Source organism: Lissotriton vulgaris, chromosome 12, assembly GCF_964263255.1.
Source record: "Lissotriton vulgaris chromosome 12, aLisVul1.2, whole genome shotgun sequence".
Taxonomy (NCBI): Eukaryota; Metazoa; Chordata; class Amphibia; order Caudata; family Salamandridae; genus Lissotriton; species Lissotriton vulgaris.
The window spans coordinates 98,910,522-98,932,690 of NC_141700.1; the positions used below are offsets into that span (position 1 = coordinate 98,910,522).

The window sequence follows — 22,169 nt, forward strand, 5'->3', positions numbered from 1 at the left end:
CAAAATAAGAAACAAGCAACCAAGAAAAACCAAGCAATGGTATGCAAGGACGGGCTCAAAGCCCCTACATGTTCTTGGTAGGAACACAATATGTCTCCCAACAGAACACATGCCACGGCTAGAAGGCTCGACCAAAAACGACTGAAAGAAATCACACATTCATTTTTTCTAGTTCATTCAGGTGATAAAGTGAAATAAGTGTTGCCAAAGTCTATAAAATAACCTTGAAAAAACTAAAAAACTTTCCTTATCTCCTCTATAGGTTTTCCTATATTATGCACTCAAAGGTTATTTACTCAGCTCTGTAAGTCAAGTTAGTCCAGCTATGTCAATACTTTTGCAATAGTCTCTCTTCCCTGTCAACACCTACCATGATCAGTATTAATGGAGCCGTAGAGTGGCAGACAAAACGTGGGTGTCCCTTACTCAACCTCGGAATATTCACTCAATTAGGCAATATCTGTAAACACCTCTGAACACATTCTTGCTATACACAGGTTATACTGGCCTGCTCCCGCCCACACCCAAGGTCAATGCTGAATGCTGTTTTGAAATGCTGGTCCTTGCCCGGATTCTCACATTGTTGCTCATTATACATAGGTTTCTGCTGAGTCAATGTATCTACAGTCTTTTCAAGTGGCAGCAAGGTGACCTGCCTGGTATTTTAGGAAACAAACAAATGAACACCACCACATGCTGCTCTGCTCTCTTATATTGAGATTTAAAAAAGTGTGAAATTAGCTCCAAAACAAGTGAGAGATCATAGTTTGGAATAATTCCCAGCAACTGAATGACCACAGGAGTCCTGCACCAAGGCTTACCTTTCTACCTATAAACTTAAGCAGTCGTGTGTTGCCAAGCACACTTCTGTATAATGGTCGGTAAAAATCAGAGTGAGTGTTATAAATCTATAGGGATATCCTTTCCTGGTTCAACATTAGACCTGGTCTTGTTGGTATACTTGCAAAAAACACTAGAGGCAACAACTGCAATAGGACTTCTTTTAGCAAAAGAACATATTCAACCAGGTGCAAGCAAACCCTACAATGGATTCCTTAAGACACGCCAAAAAGATTTTAACAATGTTCTGGTTCAAATCCATAAACATATTCATCATTAATGTAATTGTTCAAAGGAAATTAAGACTGCTGGGTGGGAAAATCTTTTATTTCTCAAGGAAGTAGCTCACAATCCGAACGGAAATGAGAGATCTCTTACCGGGGTAACATCATGCCATCTACAAGTGTTGAGAATGGTTGCATACTGATTCATGTGTACGTCAGTCACATGAACATTTGGCAACAGAAAGAAGGCAGGACAAGATAATTAAAATATGAAGGAGGTTTGGGAATTTCAAAACACACAAGCCTTTGGCCGCGTAGATGTGTTCCCGGTCATTCAGGTTTTGGTGCCAAGAGCGGTTACCCCATTGGCTTTTAGGATATCTAAGAGCCTTTCTGCGAACTTTCTGGCCCCACCACTCACTTCCGCTAAAGTACACACTTCTATTTTCAGTTGCGGAATTACTTGGGTACTGCGAGATGGCCTACAAAGTAGAGTAGATTACTCCAAAAGAACAAGGTTTCAAAACGTTAAAAAAATGCGAGTACTTGAAACAGACCATCCGTGCGGTTAGCTTCATTCCCCTTCTAAATAGATAGGGCACTGATTGGCACTTTAACACTCCTTTGCATTTCGCAGACTCCAGAGAGGCGGGTAAAAAGTCCCTTAGCAGAGTGACAAAGTTCAACTCAGCTAGGCATTGAGCACAAAGAACAGTGTGGATTAGCATACTCTGGGGGAAAAGAATGACTTCAAGTAATCAAAACAAGCACCCTTTGTTAATACACTGCTGTAGTGCTTCTCTTTAAAGCATGCACATTGAATACAAGTTTAATAGAGTTTAAAATGTAAACCATTACATGAAAATATTCAAAACTAGACAGGCTATAAAAATAATTGCGTTAAGGAAAAGCACTGGTCAGTCTCACACTATTCAGCTTGCTCGCCTGATTTCAATTAAAGACTATGGGACAGATGTACGACCACTACAAATTGCGACTCGCAATTTGCGCTCAATTCCAAGTCGCAATTTGGAATGTAAAAATGTCAGACACAGATTGAGATTCCCAATGGGGCCGCAAAATGCGTGGCTCATGAATATAAATGAGCCACTCGCAATTTGAGACTCCATTGGGAATGGCTATCCCTCCCAGGGATGGTGGCCTGCTGGGCTGAGCAGATCACCATGTCTGGGACCGTTTTCAATAAAGCAGGTTTTGTTTTTTTTAAACGCAGCCCGTTTTAAAACGGGATGCATTTTTTTTTTAAAAAAAAGGGAAACGTTATAGTTTCATTTTTTAAGGGCAGGTAGTGGTGCTTGGGATCACTGCCTGCCCATAAAAAATATTTTTAAAGCTTGTCACAAAGGGGAAGGGGTCCCCTGGGGACCTCTTCCCAATTGCGACTCCATTATCAGCCTCTTGAAGAGGGCGGTAAATTGCGAGTGTTTTTTGCGACCGCAATTGCGGTTGCAAAACATTCATACATGGCTAGAGAGTCGCTATTAGGAAGGGAACGCCCCTTCTCAATAGCGAGTCGTAAAAGACTATTTTGATAGTCACAATTTCTTGCGACTCGCAAAATAGTATTTGTACATGGCCATATAGCTTTTGAACACACGCAAACTGGTTGCTAACCAGTTCGCGTACGCAAAAACTGGTTGCTAACCAGTTCGCGTACGCAAAAACTGGTTGTACACCTGGCACTATGTGAAGGGAGATGGGTTCAACTAAGTGATACACAATTCAGACAGTTCTTAATGCAAGGGGAGAAAGGCTGGATGAAAAGACTTCTTTTTTGTGTCAGAAGACTTTTCCTAAAAATTTAGAAAAAGGTGCAGGTGTTATAGAACCTGATAGTATTTACAGTATGCGGAACACACCTCGAAACTCTTGCTAAGGGACTTTTTACCTGCCTCTCTGAAATCTGCTGAATGCCAAAGGAGTGTTGAAGTGCAATCAGTGCCATAGCTTCACCTTGTTTCTGATTTAACGCACTTTTAACAGATGACACACAAAATGGCTCTTAATAAAGAACAAATCAACTAAATGGATCTGCTTTTTGAGTTAGGCTTCTTATTATCCATCGTATTTATGCCAACCTGGCATTTTTAAGAACACATTACATCAACAGGACATGGGCCCTGTAGATGGTATCGGAAGGCACAGTTTGTACAGACCGTGTTTGCGCTTAAATGGATTTGTTTAGAGTTAAAGATACTGCTGCAACTGGTGCTTCCATGTGAAGGTCAGGAACAGATTGACATGATAAAATCAGCGACTAGCCGGTTTCAGTTAACATAGCTCCATATCTGGAAAAGAACGCAATGTGGCTTTTGTAAGGGCAAGATGTAGTTGCTCACAGGGGTCTGTGGAGCACAGTACAAGTCTAATGGTGTACCAGGAAGGCTAAGGGGTCAAATATGTTGAAGGCAAAAGCTTAAAACATGTTTCAATCATCCACACTGTGATTACACCAGCTTGCTCACTTTGCACTGCAGAGGAACTACCACGTGGAGTGACCTTAAAAAACGGGTAACCGTTTGTCAACAGAAGCTGTGCATAAATATATTTTAAATGCAGAAGGCCAGGATTATAAAACCAAAGAGAGATGCATCTACTTACAGGATGGTTAGGCCCAATATGCTCCCCAAGCAGTACCATAGATTGCAAGTTACACGCATCAAGGACACGGCCTCAAAGTGCACACGAACAGTCGCGGTTTCAAAAGCATTGTACCAGTTCAGAGGTCCCATAAATAATAAACTCCAAAGATGTAACCAGCACAGTCTTCAGAAGGGGGCATATGAGGCCATTGCTTTAACTCTGGACTAAGGAGAAAGCCCTCCCAGAAGGTGCAATTGGGAAAGAAGTTTCTGCCCCTATAGAGACTGACGCCTTCATCTGAGGAGCAATCTATGAGCAACAAAACAATCAACTATTAACAAAAATTGGCATAGCCAATAAGTCTCACCTTTGGGACGGTATAAATGTTTAGCCAGAGCTATTGGCTTTGCCAATGTCATTAACCTATGTTGTAGAGAAGATGAATGTGGTTGCTGTGCATCATGTTGAAAAGTTATAATAAAGTGTTATACGCTTTTTTTTACCTTCGATATATAACCAAGAAGACTTGTAAAAGTGAACGACCATCTTAAAAAACGATTTAACATAACAAATGTCTTCTAGTTTTTTGTCCTTGCAATGCAGACAACTTACTCCTGCCTGTTCTAATACTCGTTTTCTATACCTGAATTATAACACGAGCAGTGGACAGACACTAAGGGAGAATCAAAAGATGCCAGATTTCGTGGGTCGACTTAGGTGGTGGTGCGGAGGTGATGCAGAGTCATGCTGGGGTGGTGGTGCAACACTGGTGCTGATCTGAGGTGAAGCTGTGCTGATGCGATGCTGCATTGGTGCTGAATCGCTGCTTAGGTGGAGCTGGCGCACTGATGCAGAGATGATGCGGTGCTGATGTTAAGGTGGTGCTGTGTGATGCTGTGGTGGTGGTGCTGCACTGGTGCTTAGGTGGCACTGCGCTGATGCTATGCTGCGTTGGTGCAGAGTTGCTGCTGAGGTGGTACTGCACTGGTGCTGGGCTGCTGCGGAGGTGGTGCTGGGCTGATGCGGAGGGGGTGCTGGGCTGATGCCGAGATGGTGCACTGATGAGGAGGTGGTGCTGTTCGGATATGGTGCTGTGCTAATGTGATTGTCAAATGATGCTGACGGACACTGAGGTGATGTTGAGTCATGCTGAGGGGGTGGTACTGCGCTGGTGCTGAATAAAGCTTATTTGGTGTTGCTTCACTGATGCAGAGTCCTGCATTGATGCTAAATTGCTGATGAGGGGAGAATACGCTGGTGCCGAGGTGGGGCTGCAATGGTGGTGGTGTACTGATGCAGAGGGGATGCAGTGCTGCCCTAATGCAGAAGTGGTGCTAAGGTGATGCTATGGTGGGGCTGGACTGGTGCCGAGTTGGTGCACTGATGCAGAGGTGGTGCTGTGGTGGTGTTAAATAATACTCAGCTGGTGCTTAGGTGGTGCTGAAAGATGCTTTGGTAGCACAGAGTGAAGCTGTGCTGGGCGAATGCTGAAGTATTGCTGCAGCAGAAGGTGGGACTGCACGGGTGTAGGTGAAGTTGCGGTTGTGATGCTGCGCTGGGGCTAAAATTTCCAATATAGGGTTGTTCAAAGAGGATCCAAAAAAGCTCGATCCAAACTAGATTTGCACAATGACCACTGACTAGATAAATTAATTTGTTTTATAAAAGAGTATCTTAAATCGATAGCCTGAAATACGGTGTTCGTGAAACAATCTGTGGAGAATTCCCCTGTCAATGCCTTTAAATACAATCACAAAAAACAACGGAGACTACTATATCCTAGGGGATGCGAAAAGGTTCAGTTCTATATAAATGATAGATGGTAAGCAATTGGAAACTTCAAACTCACATAAGCCCAGAAAAAGTTGCTGAAAGCAAAAATATTTTTTGATCTAAAAAAAAAAAATCACGTTGTCACTATAGTCTTCGACACTGAAAGGAACTACTTTGTGTGGGGATGAGCTGTCCCATTGGCCCATGCTGTGTGCTGCAGTGGGAGGAATAAGAATCACTACAAGGGACCAATGGACAAAGCAAGCTGGCTGAAAAACCTACATGCAAGAATGTTGTATATATAATTTTAGTAAAATCAAAAAGGTCTTGGGTAATGTCAGACCTAAGAAGAAGCAGGCATGTGGGTCTTCTTCACGGGAAGAACATCTGGTATTAGGCGGATAGTTTTGAGACTTCAGTTCCAAATGTCTGGGACGCAGCAAAAGACTTTAATTTACTTTGTCGCCTTGTCAAGATTACTGTGGCAGCACCCCAAGCAAAGAATGTGAAGTAACACCCTCTGCTGTGTTGGACATCTGTTGCATGCCTACTCATCCAGGTGGACATTTAGCTTTGAAATATTTTAGGATAACCACAATCCTCTTCTCTCTGCTTTAATTCCCAAGGCTTTCAATGCAATAAAACGGTTGATGCATTGCATGCACCTCGGTCGACATTGAAATGGTAAAGTTTTCATCGAGAAATGTATACAATTGAAATTATGCTGTTTGAGGAGATCTTATGACACACACCTACATTTAAAACAAGCATTTGCAATGCAATAGGTCTCGCATTAGGAAAGTTTGAGCTATTGGTATAGTAAATGACACATTTTTGATTTATGTTTTGTTTTTGAAAATAGCGAAATAGCTTTGTCATTTACAATGCCAATAGTTATAACTTTCGCAAATGTGACACCTATAGCATTTGTAATGCAATATGTGTTGTATTTACGTGACTTACATGTATTGATATTAGAAATAACAATTGCTTTTAATTTTTTTCCAATAAATACTTAAATAAAAGTTATTGTAATTTATAATGGCAGTAACTCAAAGTTTTGTACATAACTTGTATGAAGATTATGTTCAGTGTATTTTATTGTGAAGAAAATCCAACAACAGAAGTGAAATATTAACATCTTTTTGTTACATTTGTAATAAAGCTTGAAACATTGAGAGAACATATTTGAACCAGGTTTTGTTGAATGGTTGCACAGATTGATGCTGTGGTGGCGCAATATTGTGATGGTGAACGAGTGATGCTGCGGCGTTCAGTGATGCTGTGGTAGCGCATAGTGATGTTGTGGTGCCCCTGAGTGATGCTGTGGTGGTGCGGAGTGATGCTGTATGCTATGTTTTGTTATCCTATGTTTTGTTTTGTTATGCCATGCTTTGCTATCCTATGCTTCGTTTTGTTATGCCATGCTTTGCTATCCTATGCTTCGTTTTGTTATGCCATGCTTTGCTATCCTATGCTTCGTTTTGTTATGCCATGCTTTGCTATCCTATGCTTCGTTTTGTTATGCGATGCTATGCTACCCTTCGTTATGCTACCCTTCGTTATGCTACGCTGTATTATGCTACGCTGTATTATGCTACGCTGTATTATGCTACGCTGTATTATGCTACGCTGTATTATGCTACGCTGTATTATGCTACGCTGTATTATGCTATGTTTTGTTGTGTTTGGTATGCTATATTTGATATGCTATTGTATGTTTTGCTTTGTTATGCTATGTGTTGTGTTTTGTTATGCTATGTTTTGTTATGCTTTGCTTTGCTATCCTATGCTTTGTTTGGTTATGCTATGCTATGCTATGCTATGTTTTGTTATGCGATTAGGGTGTGTGAGGGGGGTGAGGGTGTGTGAGGGGGGTGAGGGTGTGTGAGGGGGTGAGGGTGTGCGAGAGGGTGTGTGAGGGTGAAAGGGTGGGTGAGGGTGTGAGGGTGTGTGAGGGTGAGATGGTGAGAGGGGGTGTGAGGGTGAGAGGGGGTGTGAGGGTGAGAGGGTGAGTGAGGGGGAAAGGGTGAGTGAGGGGGAAAGGGTGAGTGAGGGGGAAAGGGTGTGTGAGGGGGAAAGGGTGTGTGAGGGGGAAAGGGTGTGTGAGGGGGAAAGGGTGTGTGAGGGGGAAAGGGTGTGTGAGGGGGAAAGGGTGTGTGAGGGGAAAAGGGTGTGTGAGGGGAAAAGGGTGTGTGAGGGGGAAAGGGTGTGTGAGGGGGAAAGGGTGTGTGAGGGGGAAAGGGTGTGTGAGGGGGAAAGGGTGTGTGAGGGGGAAAGGGTGTGTGAGGGGGAAAGGGTGTGTGAGGGGGAAAGGGTGAGAGGGTTGTGAGGGTGAGGGGGTGAGGAGGTGTGAGGGTCCGAAGTAAATGGTGTCAGGGTAGACATAAGACAGAGAGAAGAGACTGCGTGGTGACTGCCCCTCCTGATTCTGAAACTGACCAATGCAGAGTCAGCGAGGGAGCAACGTGTCTAAAGGCAAGGCATAGCGGATGTAGCATTGCAGCAAGGAAGTCGAGTGTTCAAGCTCTGTCCCTAGAGAGATGGCAACACAGCAACAGCATTTGAGGATCAAGGCTACTGTAAACAAGCACGGTAGGCATTTCACTTTCGTCCAGAAAATAAAACGAGAAAGTTGCAGAGAACGCCAAACAAAACATGGCTTCCCCACGAAATGGATGCAAAAAAAAAAAACCAAAAAAAAAAAAAAACCTCTGCATTGCTGTGGCGGGGCGGGAGCGCATTCCTTTGAAGTCTGATGTCAAGGCTCAGACAAATGGCATTCCTTTCAAGTCTGATGCGGGGGGGAATGGTGAGCGCGCGCCCGGCGCACATGCACTGGCCATAATCTGCATTCCAAAGCCCTCTGGCAGCATTTCCTGGAGCCCCTAAATAAATCTTGCCAGAGGAATGTGCAAGCGCATTGGCTCAGGCGAGACCTAAACAACAAAATGGACCACGTTATTTAGCACAAACTATTCATTTTCTGGTTCGAATACCATTGCAATTGAAGATTATTAAATCAACTGCTAAGCACAATTCAAGGTTATCATCAACTCCTTTTCAGTATTGTTACTAATAGTAAAAGTGAAAAAACATGTAGGGGAAGGATAAGATAGCGCAGAATAAATAGTCATTGCAAGAGATTCAAAATAAGCAATTAAAATAAAAACAGGAACAATATTCAGATTACACCTCTAGTATGAAGGTTTCTGGCCAGCATCCTACTACTGTGTCAGAACACATACCCTTGGTCTTATCTTTTGGTTTCAGTGTGAGTCCAGATAGGAAAGGGCTGTTGAATGGAAAAGGCTGTTAAATAAAAAGTGCACTATGTTGGAGGTGTGTCCCGACATCCGATATATGTAAGGGCACTGTAATTATGTAGGGCCACTGTAAATATGTAGGGCCACTGTAATTATGTAGGGCCACTGTAATTATGTAGGGCCACTGTAATTATGTAGTGTTGTGGTCGCTGCAGTTTCTACATTATTTTGAATTTGACACATAACCTATCTGCTGCATACTCTCCAGATTTTAATTAAAAAAAAGATGGTTCAACGTAGTCATGTTGCAGTGCAGTGGAAAACCCTTCAAAAAGGTCGACTAGTCACCTATCTTTTGCCTATTATTTGGGGGGGGGGGTTAAACTGGTACTAATGAGGTACAACCATGCCCAGTGTTGAACTGTGTAAAATATAACAAAATAATGAAGCAATACTATCACAAAACATGACGCGTCATTTTTCTTTTATTGCCACATAAGAATTACTGGTTGTTGCCTGACCTGCAAGTCACACACTCACAACGTGCCACCCGTTTTGCTAATTCAGCTGTCCTCACTGGGCTCAAAGGTCAAAGTCTGTCCACCTTCTCCTTTCCTCGAGCCTAAGAAACTGAAAGGAACACACTTTTCAGGCCTTCAGAATGGCACCCAGGTGTAACCACGCCCAGAACAACCGCTCGGCTGAAATGAAGGTGTATGCAAAATATAATCCCAGCAAAACACCTGAGGGGATGATACCAAACCCTGGGAGTGTTAATCACCCATGGTTCCAGCTTTGACGACATCTGCAACAGCGAGGGAAGATATTTAGAAATCTTCTCAATGCAATACCAACAGCAACCCCAATCGGCCTTGTGTGGGAGGCCAGTCTTTTGGCTTTGCAAATCCTTGTTATGTCATGGTTTTAGCAAAACTCCATTGTGAGGGGGAAGCTGTAATACATATATTCACTGAAAATACAAAACATTACAGGGATGTTATAGTTGGGCTCAGATTTCCCTCCTACAAACTCAGTTAAATTTAGCAGCTACAGTTACCTCAGCTAACTATAAATTACACCCCGCAATGCACTGATTATGAAGTCAAATATTACATCATTCATGACATGGACAGTGACAAAGGGGGCGTGTGCTCCGACAACCTCTTAGCAATCCTGCAATGTGGGACTTACTGGAGGTAACAGGAGGGATAGTTGGCCCCCACGAGCCAAGGGGACTTCATTTCCCAAGTAATAGTGCGCCAGGAGGCACGTTTGCAGAGTGCTAGTGAAAGTGGGTGTGCCTCCGACGACTTGAGGCCAGCCACCGCCCCCCTTTTTTTTTTTTTAATGGGAGGAGGTGCATGCCCCCCTTCCCTGGCCGATTTGGGGTTCTGGGACCATAGCTCATGTGGCCATGTTTTTTTTTAATTGGAAGAGAGGGCCATGCAGCCCCCCCCCCCCCCCCCAGGGGCCTGGCCTTTCTGAAAAAAAAGTCCTAACTATAACTATCTACTGGTTACCGCCATTAGGATATATATATATATATATATATATATATATATGTGTGACCATGGGCACTAGTTGCTCGAAACGCGTAACCAGCGAGGTTTTTATTAAAGATCTCCTTGACTGCAAACCATTGGGTCCGTGTCTTTGTTTCCACAACAGGAGTGTGGTTTATTTGAAGATTGTTCTGTGTGTGTATATATATATATATATATATATATATATATATATATATATATATATATATATAAATGTTTGTATATATTTTAAAAGGAAGCATGAGGACTTCCAGTTTGGACATCTGGGGCTATTTGATACAAGGCATTTAAGCAGTTATCATAAGTGAGCCACACCATAGACTGTATTTCGTCTGCAGTATTGCACAGATTGTACATATATGAAATTTTATGATATAATCTTAGGAATACCTAGAATGTCCTCATTTATACCCGCACATGAACTATCGGATAATTATATTGTATTTAAACATGTATTACAACGACTTGCTCCATCGTAACATTGCCTATTTTTCCCATTTTGCATTTGCAAATTGCTGTTTTAACAAATGTGTTGTGTATTTCCACTAATTAAGTTGCAACCAATCAATGTCACCGTTGTTACTGCACTAGCACTTTAAATACACGCAACTCTTTCAGTGCGTCATGTGACCAAGGCCTCTGTGCAGGCCGAAACGTTATCCTGGCGTGGTGTGCTGAAAAATAAAAACTCACCTGCACTCTGGGTCTTCCGTGTTCTTACTCGTCGATGGCTGAGGATTGATAGTCTGTCGTGGTAGCAGGAATACAAGTGCGGAATATATATATATATACATATACATATACATACACACACACACACATATACATATATACACATACATATACACACACACCCACATTTTTAGCCAACTTTTCACACATGCCAACACATTCCTGGGTTAAACAGACCACACCCAGTAACACATACTGTAGTGCACTTAACCACTCAGCATGTATCACATATTGCACTGCATCACCTAACTGAATATCCGCCTTTACATACTTTACACTGCTCCAATGCAGGAAACACCATCGCCAAAAAGGTCTGTCGCCTACAGCGATCCTACCTGCATTGTATTCTTTACAGCTCACATCAGAATAGGCCCTTGCATCCTCTCTACAACCCCACCTTTATGGTCTCCCCACGAAAGCCCTCCTCATTATATTATGCATCCAATGGGCAGCCAGCCCTGATCAAAATACAAAAACGTTTAACACCCCCCACCCCCACAAAAACAAAGAGCAGAGACTTTTGCCCTGAATGAGGGGGGGGGGGGGGGGGGGGGGCTCTAAAATTGCTACACAACACCTAAATTACCTTGCCCCATTAACTCTTCGTCAGACAGCCAAATTGTTTAGGGTCCAAAAACTCGCCAAATATGGCAGAAGTAAAATAAATTATTTATGCCTTTTATTTATTGTCGCTTTCAGTCTAAAAACCTCTTCCATTGTCACTGGCAAAGCGATTTTCACCTCCAGACATTTCTTTAAGAAACAAACATACCAAGGAAAACCAGATCTGCCTCCAACCAAAAAATAATGCTAACTGGACAAACATCGAACTCATGTCGGAAAAAGAGGTCTTCAACATAAATTGCAAGCTTAAAGTCCTCTTCCCACACTATGGACCTCCTCCCATCCACATTAGTAAAACAACTCAATCACATCATTTCTGTTTTCTGGACAAAAATCATCAACTCCTCTCTCACGTCAGGCTGTGTCCCAGACTCCCTTCAACTAGGACAAAGCACACCCATACACAAGAAACCAGGAGCCGACCCCAACCTATCTCCAACCTCCCGTTCCTAGCTATAACATTGGAGAAATGCGTTCAACAACCTCAACAAACACATTGACGATTTCACTCTCCTCAACACCTTTCAATCGGGATTCAGGAAAGGTTGTAGCACCGAAACAGCGATGCTCAATATTTCTGACGATATCCACAGAGCCTTAGATGAAGGCGAAGCCTGTCTCATCATCCTTATTGATCTATCTGCGGCATCCGACACAATAAATCACCTAGCGCTACTTGAGAGACTTTGAAGAGGCGCGCCGGCATTAATGGCTTAGTACCAAAATGGTTCTCATCCTTCCTTCAGCACCATTCGCAACAAATTAAAATCAACTCCTGTCTCTCGAGGCCAACACAAGCCACACTCAGGGTCCTGCAAGGTTCGATCTTCTCACCATCCCTCTTCAAGGAACCCTTGACAATCATTCTGAAACAAGCAGGAGTTAAATACCACATATATGCAGATGACACACAAGTTTCCTATAAAAACAAATCTCCCAGGGACATCTGTCACCTCAATGTCACACTAACCAAGATCCATTCTTGGTTCAACAAAAACCACTTAAAGCTGAGCCCAGATAAAACAGGACTAACTCTGTTCTCTCCAAAAAGTAACCCCGGACAAATCCAAGACTGGCTCAAGAATCTTGATGCCCTAAACTGCTCCCTCGTCCTATCCGACTCGTTAAATCACTAGGCATAACTCTGGACAAGAACTTATCAGTTAAGGACCCCATCAAAAACTCTGCAAAAAGGTGCGCTTTACTCAATAAAACACTTTAAGAAAATTAAACCTTTCATTCCCCAAGATGATCTAAAGACAATAGTACAATCCCTAGTCATCTCCAAACTGGACTATGGGAACGCCATCCTAACAGGGACACCGAAAGCTCACCTAGCCCCACTAAGGTCACTCCTCAACATGGCAGCCAGACTCATTACTGGTGTACAAAAAAGATTTGATCACATCACACCAGCTCTCAACTCCCTGAACTCGCTTCCCATGGAAGGTAGATGTATGTACAAACTGGCCAGCATCACATACAAAACCCTTCACTCACCTTCCCCCAACTACCTAAACAGCAAACTGGTAAAAGCAGGAAAATCCAGAACTCTGAGAAGCTCCAACTCACTTCTTCTCATTCCTCCGAAAGTGAAAAGGAAAACCACTCAGTGCTGACCCTTCCCTGGTAATGTACCCAAGGTGTGGAACTCACTTCCTAGAGACCTCAGATGAAACCCCTCCTTCGCCTGCTTCAAGAGGGACTTGAAACTCCATTTCCTCAACAAATTCTTTACCAATCAAGGCTAACTAACCTAGACTCTGATAACCTAGTTGACTCCACCCTCAGTTGACTGCCTACCACCTACTTTTTTTTGTCTCCCTCCGCTGCACTGTTTGCCTAATTGTTATGTGTTTGTCTATATCTTTTGCTTCCTCGATCTTGCTTTGTAATGCAACCTTTCTCTCATGTATATATGTATAGCGCTTCGATACCCACGGGTCAAGCTAGCGCTATATAAAACTTTTAAAATAAATAAAACAATTAAATTCTGGTCTAGTTAATCCTAAAATGCAGCGACTGACGTTACAGAAGACTTACAATCGGTTATTTAAGGTTTTGTCAACCCGGAACCACACTGGAACAGTAACTATTTAACCTGTACATGTATTTCTGAGGACATATCCTCGAGGGTCATCGGATAAGGAAACGTGTTCGAATAAGGCACTATGCATCATCCGGCTGGATGATTATCATGGACCCTGAAGATGGATGCCCTGAATGTATCTGCCAATAAACAGTAGCCAGGTGGCAAATATCATGGAAGCGTTTACTAAAACTGCCAAAGTAATGCAAATATAAGCACTGTACCCCCCCCCCAAATAAGAAACGCGTCTATTGCAACTCAGAGCAGAATCCAAACAAACATTGTTATCGCAAATTCGGGGGAAAAAACAAAAGCAGTGCTTAAGTAACCATAAGTATGATATTAAAATGTTTTATTTTAATACCAGTGTGCTGTTTGAGGTGGTACAAAATCCTCGCCCAAATAGGAATTACACTGCGGCTTGTGACACGCTAAAATGAAGATCTAACTTTATGAGGGTGCAAAACTACCCTGTTGTCATTTTCCAGTCACTTGTTATAATCAGACGACCAGCTAACAATAAATATAGTGAATGTTTTAGAACTGCCAGAAGTTCAAATGAGAAAAGAGAAATAAACAGGCTAGTCTGTCGGAAGGGCTTCATTCGTGCCCACGCTCTTGCGTTTTATACCTGCCGCTTGACTACAAGAACTTTGAATCTTAATGAATCTCCTGGCATAGCGTACATTAGCAACTGCATCGTCTTTGGGCACTGTCGAAGGCAAAGAGATGACAGGATTTGCTCAGAATCACACAACATGGTCAAACTAGAAAGTCTGTTCAAACCAAATTTCCCAATGCAGAAATCGGACAATTGACCAAATCTCTTGTTGACAATCCTCACATTCCGTGACCGGGTAAAAGGATAACCAAAGAATACGTAGAATTGTTCAGGTCTGTGGACGTTCTTCATTAGTCTGCGGTACCACGAGGTATATATGCTTGTAATTGCTTTTTAATATGTTTGATTATATTCTATGGCATGGTCATATAAACTTCGCACTTAAACTGACTTAAGTTTTGCTTCCAATGAAAATAGTTGGTTCCTTTAGGAAACAGTGAAGTGTTTGGAAGAGTTAGTGAGCCCACCGCCCTTCAAACTTTAAAAAAATACAATTGGGACGAAGCACCGGGCTTTTCTGTTCAGGTACACCACGATTGGGCTGCTACAAACAGGTCAATAATTAAAATCATACCACCCCGAAGTACAAGCAAAACTGAACACATGCTTCTTTCTCAACAGCACCCCCAGTATACTCCAATTTCCACTCTCAACCCACCCAGACGGGGGTTATCTACCCCTCGCCCCCCGACCCATTTCAAGATAGCCCCTTCATACCCGGGCTGGTGCTGCTCCCGGGCTCCAAGGCGGTCGCCATCTTCAGGGTTGAGGCTCCCTCGGGGTAGGTTCCTTAGGGTGACCACCAGTCCAGAATTTTCTTTGCCAGTCCGTTATCCGAAACGGAATCCCGCTGCCTTGTTTTGCTGCTCCTATAACGTACGTCTTTTGTCCAACTACGGCGAGAAGGGCCTGAGCTGTGGCACCCAAGTGTCCAAAACCAACGAGGGAGACAGAAACATAGCCCACTAGCGGGCGGAATGTCTGGCCACGTACGATTGGTTAGAGAAATCTTTGTCCTGGGATTGGTTCGTAAGCTCTTATCATTAGCTGATTGGTTGCATATATTTAGAAGGAGTTGGATTGGTTTGGGTGATCTTGTACATTTTGTTAATTGTTGCGGAGTGACTGGTAAACTGTTCCCGGTCGGTGATTGGCTGGAGCAACAGTAGATAGTTTTAATTGGTTGTGAGGCAATATAGACTAACATTTCTGACAGCTCTTGTTGCTGCTGCTGCTTGTACCCATTGCCTCAGAGCAGACTCTTGGGGAAATAAAGACACTGACTCTTCCTCGGCGACTTTCTTGTGGGAGGAATTTAACGGGTTTGGATCTGACCACTTGCCTATTTGATAGCCCAAACAGCACCCCAAAATGACGGGAATACCTCCAAAAAACTCGGGTGACTTATGAATGAATTTGTTCTGCAAAATTGACTCGTCAGTATGGATTTCCAATTATAATTACTGTGGCGCGATCTGCCACTCGAGAGCCACCCGGACTGTACTCCGTCATGAAACGTCATTTCCTGCTCACTTCCGCCCGCCTTTTCGGAGATTGTTCTTTGGACTTGGGTACATCATGTCTATTTAAACTACTTTCACCCACTTATTTTCGGTATAAAATTGCATTTTTGATTAGAACAAATATGCACATTACAGATAGAGCAGTAGAAGTCTAAGAGTAAAATATACACGAATAAGAAGCGAAAGTAGCAAAACAGAAAGCGAAATACGCTCTTAGCAATGGGCCCAAATGTACATAAACTGTGTGTTCTGTCCTGGTAATCTTATCTCCAGCGTCAGGTAAGAGATTCCAGTTTTAGGTTAGGTGGGTAATGGAATCTGGGGTTTGAATTGTGTTGGAGGGGTGAGGTAGGGGAGCCTGCCAGCGAAGGAGGGCGTTGCGTCCTCCCCAGCCTGTGTACCCGCAAAGGACTACGGCACACTCTGAGCTTAGTAATACATGTCTTTATTCGTCTGCGTGTAACTGCAAACTCAACATTCTAAACCAGCCTTCAGTGCATTGTATGGTTATTGCATTTGTATAGTGCTTACTATCATGCAAACAACAAGGACCCCCTGCAATTCGTCTAGAACTCCTAGGACAGGGTATTAATACAATGGAAACAAAATTCCTAGGCAGTCTAACACTTCCAACTACATTAATACAGTTTCAACATGACAACAGTGATAACATGAACTCAGTGTAAGGAGAAAACAACTGTTTAAAAACATACATAAAAAAACTTTATTCATATTTATCTAAAATGTAAGCATAAACGACAAGTGAGAACAGCAAAATGATGCATCATAAATTAGGATTTTTTTTGTGAGAAATAAATATTTTGAAACCCTTCATCTTCTAAAAAGGCAAGCATCTTTCAAAATACAAAAGTCATAACGAATAACATTGCCAGTGCTTGTTGTTTATTGAAAAGGACTTTAAGAGACTGGTGTTTCGATGCACAGTGAGTTGGAGGGAAATGCTGCCCCCATGTGGACACTTCAGGATCGTGTTTGCATGTATTGTGTACAGCAGTGCTTGCTAATCTTTTTAGAACCATAACTCAATCTGTAGTATGACAAACTTTTGCAACTCACCTAGTTTTAATGGACGAGGCAGACAATTTTTTATTGTAATTAAAGCGGTGTGTGGTAGCGCACTGTCATTTAAAGACAGCACATTTTCCATTGAAATGTCCACTACATTTGCACAGACATACAGTTTTACTGGTAAAACTATATAGCACACAAATGATAATGTGTGGAAATCAGGGTTCAGGAAATGTTTATCATTTGTGCATCACCAAGTAAAGTGCCTTGATTTGTATTGGGCCTAATAAAATCTTTGTTGCCATCACACTTCATAATTACAAAAAATTTGTTTCATTTTTAGGTCTCAGGCCTAGCCTACAGTGTGGGCATAGCCCAGAGTCCTGTTCCAGGGGTTTTGAAAATGGCCCTTGGATTCCACAACGCCGTGCCCTTGTGGAATCCAAGGTCCAATTTCATTGGCCTTTGGGTGCGTGCTGCTTTTAAACAGAACACGCAATAGGCGGTAGCGTAGCTCCGCCTATGGCCTATTGGTGCCTGTTACACGCACCAGAGGCCATATGTTTTGAATTATCGCAGCTTGACAGCCGAGATAATTCAAAACATATGCTTGCAGTGGCGCGCGAGCGCACCACTGAGGGCTTCTTTTTAGGTCTTGTTATAAACAAGCAGATAAGAGCACATTCTTTGAGGCACGGGAGAGCGGAGGTGCAGGGGGCACGGGGAGTGCAGCTCTGCCCCCACCCACCTCGGCCAGGCTTACTTGTCTTCTTGCCTTTCTGTGGCATTTATTTATTCGCCTGTGGGTCGGACAATTTCTATAGGCTGGCAGGGGCAAACACAACCTGCATATTAGTTCTGGTTTATGATACCCCTTAGAGTGCACAGTAGAACCTTTGAACACGTTTCCACAATAATCTTGCATCATCAACCTCATGTTCACACACAAGTAACTTTACTCTCTTATCGGCCAGCACAATCACCTTGAATGGCTGCACGAGCTTGAAGAGGTCAGACTGGCTGATGGGATGAAAGGCTTAGAGACATCGCTCTCTGCTGCAAAGTGAGTGCAGAGTGAAGGCAGAGTGAGTGCAGAGTGAGAGTGAGTGCATAGTGTGAGTGAGTGCAGAGTGTGAGTGAGTGCAGAGTGTGTGAGCAGAGTGAGTGCAGAGTGAGTGCAGAGTGAGTGTGCAGAGTGGGGGTGCAGAGTGTGAGTGCAGAGCGAGTGCAGAGTGAATGCAGAGAGTGCAGAGTGAGTGTGAGTGCAGAGTAAATGTGAGTGCAGAGTGAGTGTGCAGAGTGTGAGTGCAGAGTGAGAGTGAGTGCAGAGTGTGAGAGTGAGTGCAGAGTGAGAGTGAGTGCAGAGTGACTGCAGAGTGAGTGTGCAGAGTGTGAGTGCAGAGTGAGTAGAGTGCAGTGTGAGTGCAGAGTGAGAGTGTGTTCAGATTGTGAGTGCGCAGAGTTAGTGCAGAGTGTGAGGGCAGAGTGAGAGTGAGAGTGACTGCAGTGTGAGTGTGCAGGGTGAACAGTGTGTGAGTGCAGGGTGAACATTGTGTGAGTGTGTAGGGTGAGCAGTGTGTGAGTGCAGAGTGAGTGAGTGTGAGTGCAGTGTATGAGCAGAGTGAGTGCAGAGTGTGAGCAGAGTGAGTGTGAGTGCAGAGTGAGAGTGACTGTAGAGTGAGTGCAAAGTGAGAGTGAGTGCAGAGTGAGAGTGAGTGCAGAGTGAGAGTGAATGCAGAGTGAGAGTGACTGCAGAGTGAGTGAGTGCAGAGTGAGAGTGACTGCAGAGTGACTACAGTGTGAGTGTGCAGGGTGAACAGTGTGCAGGATGAACATTGTGTGAGTGTGTAGGGTGAGCAGTGTATGAGTGTGTAGGGGAAGTGTGTGAGTGTGCAGGGTACGAACACTCGAACTAAGTCCACCACACACACACATAAGACCACACACATAAAACCACACACATAAAGCCACACACATAAGACCACACACACACACCGCTCTCACCACGACACTCTCTCCACAGCACACACCACCACACACGCAACCACACACACACACCACCAGCTGTCAGTGCACGCTTTCACCGGGCACAAACACCACCAGCCGTCAGTGCACGCTTTCACTGGGCACAAACACCACCAGCCGTCAGTGCAGGCTTCCACCAGGCACACAACACCAGACATCAGTGCACGCTTTCACCAAACACACACACACCACCAGCCATCAGTGTACACTTTCACCAGGCACACAGAACACCAGCCGTCAGAGCATGCTTTCACCAGGCGCACTCACCACCAGCCACCAGTGCACGCTTTCACCCGGCACACACACCACCAGCCGTCTGTGCACGCTTTTACCAGGCACACACACCACCAGCCTTCAGTGCACGCTTCCAACAGGCACACACACCTCCAGCCGGCAGTGCACGCTTCCACCAAGCACACACACCACCAGCAATCAGTGCACAATTTCTACAGGCACATACACCACCAGCCATCAGTGCACACATCAATTGTTAACGCATCCACAATTAACTATTGTAGCAATCGCAGTATGGTGCACCTTACCTTTAAACATATTCATCTAAAGCGCAACATGCCACCATTGCTACAATTCCAATCCAACCCACATAATTTCAGTACACACCACATGCATACACTCCATAACACATGGCTAAAAGACATTGCCATTTACAATGGCATTAGCTCTAACTCAAATAAATCCGAGAGCTATTGTATTTCCAATGCTTGTTGCTTTTGTAAATGCTAAACGGTTACAGTTCATTTACATTTACATATTTACATTTCATTGTGTGGTACTCAAAATTATATCATACAGCTTTTCTTTTCACACTTTCTGTACGCTGGCAATATTGTCGCATAATTCCCTTTACTTTTCGTCCTCTGCAAAAATGGGAGTTTTAAACACCAATCCCCATATTAAAAAAATAGCAGCAATTTGTTAGAAGATATATCCCGACACCTGACCTCTTTCTTTGTTGTGTACCAAATATGGCAAGATAATTACAGAATGTAAAGGCATCCTTATTATTTGGACTTCCGCAACCCACAGGTTGGAAAACACTAGTCCAGGGCACTTACGTCCTTGGCACTTAAAAAAAGCATTCATTAATAAAACACTTTTTTTACATTCTTGTAATTATATTAAATTCTTGTAATTCATTCCGTACTTAGATCCATACAAGCTAGCTTTTTAATACATATTGAATGTCCTAAGGGCACATCAGGCAAAATGGTCATCTTAAGGGTCCAAAAGGTATGAAATCAGGTTTCACAAATACATCTGTCTTGCTTCAGATTCTCATATCTGCCCAGGCTATACTTTGTGCCCTGAGTATACAGTTATTGTTCAAGAATTAAAGAAACACGTTTCATTGATGGCTGCTACGGGGTTCATTCTTGTATAATAATAGAATGTAGGCTATTCACCAGTGGCGGCTGGTAGGGAGCGGGGGTGGGAGTTTAGGAAAGGAGAAAAAAAAGAAAACTTACCTGGGGTCGCTGTGGTTCGGCGCTCAAAGAGAGACTGGGAGTCTGTGCATGTTCTCCACTCAGGCTGCACAAAACAGCCTTTGGAGAACATGCATGCACATGACGGTTTGGCTGGCTCAAGACGGCCGGCCAAACCATTGTGCGCACTTAAGATGCAGGCACCGCCCCTCCTCCTCCCTCGACGCCAGGGGAGGCCAGCCCCACCACGCCCTAACAGCCCGGCTGGCTGCAGTGCAACTGCAATACTAAAAATAAACTGATAAGGTTCGGTTATCATTTTATTTTTCGTTTGCACTGCTTTAAAGCACGGTTGCGGCGCAATTATGTATGAAAGGCTAAATGATGCTTCCATGCATATAGGCTGTTGACTGCTGCTGGCGTCTGTTCGCTTATATCGCGCAGCTGATTTGGGCGGCTCTTTTGGCAAAATACTATCTGCACCTTTTTATCGTCGGCACGGCTGGCTGTTCTTTGCCGATCGGCATTTCTTTGGGAGGAGCCTGATCTATTAAGGTCATGTGCCAGCTATTTAGAAGTGCAAGCTTCCATCATATGGCAGCAATTGTTTGGTGGTCCTCAGCCTGTTTGCTGACAGGCACAGCTCTTCCTTTGTATCCTAACCTGGATTCAGCGGAAGGGCTCTTTGCAGGTTTCGTTGACAGGCACAGTGCAATGGCCAATTCAAGCATTTCTCACTGATCGGCACAGCAATTCTTAATGAAAAAAAAAGTAATTTATTTGCAGGTTTCCTAATGTTTAGGAAAATTCTTCGTCTACCGTCATCTTAATCTTCAGGACTCTAACCCAGGAAGGTCTTCCGGTGTATTGTGAGGAACCTCCAGTCCTAATTGTAAAACAAGCGCACATGACTGCCAGTGAAACTGAACGCTAAATGAAGTGCACGAGGAGAGAAGTGTGAGAGTAGACTCATGCGCGTTCACATCAGATGTCCGTGCGCACACATGGTTTGTCTCCCTCCGCTATCAAAAGCCACAACAATAGACTAACCAAGGCGAAGCGAATCAGCGCTTGCGCTGCGTTCGCTAGGCGAGACCTAAAAAGCATTCATTAATAAAACACTTAAAAAAAATTCTAGTAATTATATTAAATTCTTGTAATGCATTCTGTACTCAGATCCATACAAGCTAGCTTTTTAATACACATTGAATGTCCTCAGTGCACATCAGGCAAAATGGTCTTCTTAATGGACCATAAGGTATTAAACTAGGTTTCACAAATACATCTGTGCTGCTTCAGGCTCCCATATCTTCCCAGGCTATAGGTTGTGCCCAGAGTATTGTTCAAGAATAAAAGAAAGATGTTTCATTGGTGGTTGCTACAGGGTTCATTCTTGTTTAAGAATAGAATGTAGGCTGTTCACCAGTGGCGGCTGGTAGGGAGCGGGGGCGGGGTTTAGGAAAGGAGAAAAAAAAAGAAAACTTACCTGGATTTTATGTTTTTTAAGGGGAGCTTCAGTATCGGGCTTTAAGCCCTGCCCCTCTTACCCATTGGCCGGCGTCCCCGTTTATGCTAATCGGTGGCCAGCCATTGGGAAAGAGGTTTTGATGACGTATACTTTTCTCTTTGTCAGACGGCCCACTTAGATGGGCTCGCCTGCATTACGGCTTTCGTAAGCTATTTCTTATCTATATGGGGCCATGTGTTTCAAACACATGGCCCCATAAAGACAAGAAATCGGCGGACCATGTTTTTTTTCCTTTACTTTTGGTATAATCACGGGACCCACGCTTTACTTTTAATGTTGTAAGTAAAGCGGGGGTGCCGCG

At 43.6% G+C, this 22,169-nt stretch overlaps 1 protein-coding gene across 2 annotated transcripts in view; it reads right to left on the bottom strand.

The window, feature by feature from the left end:
• Positions 1-15,311, bottom strand: part of PIP5K1A (phosphatidylinositol-4-phosphate 5-kinase type 1 alpha) — a 171,133-nt gene extending 155,822 nt beyond the window's left edge. The window contains exon 1 of one of the 2 annotated variants that reach the window (XM_086947355.1): positions 15,036-15,311. In XM_086947355.1, coding sequence (XP_086803481.1) covers positions 15,036-15,075 — 40 coding nt within the window. In that variant the 5' untranslated portion in view covers positions 15,076-15,311. The remainder of the gene's footprint in view (positions 1-15,035) is intronic. The other variant, XM_086947354.1, reaches the window with a different exon arrangement.
• Between the last annotated feature and the right edge of the window lie 6,858 nt (positions 15,312-22,169).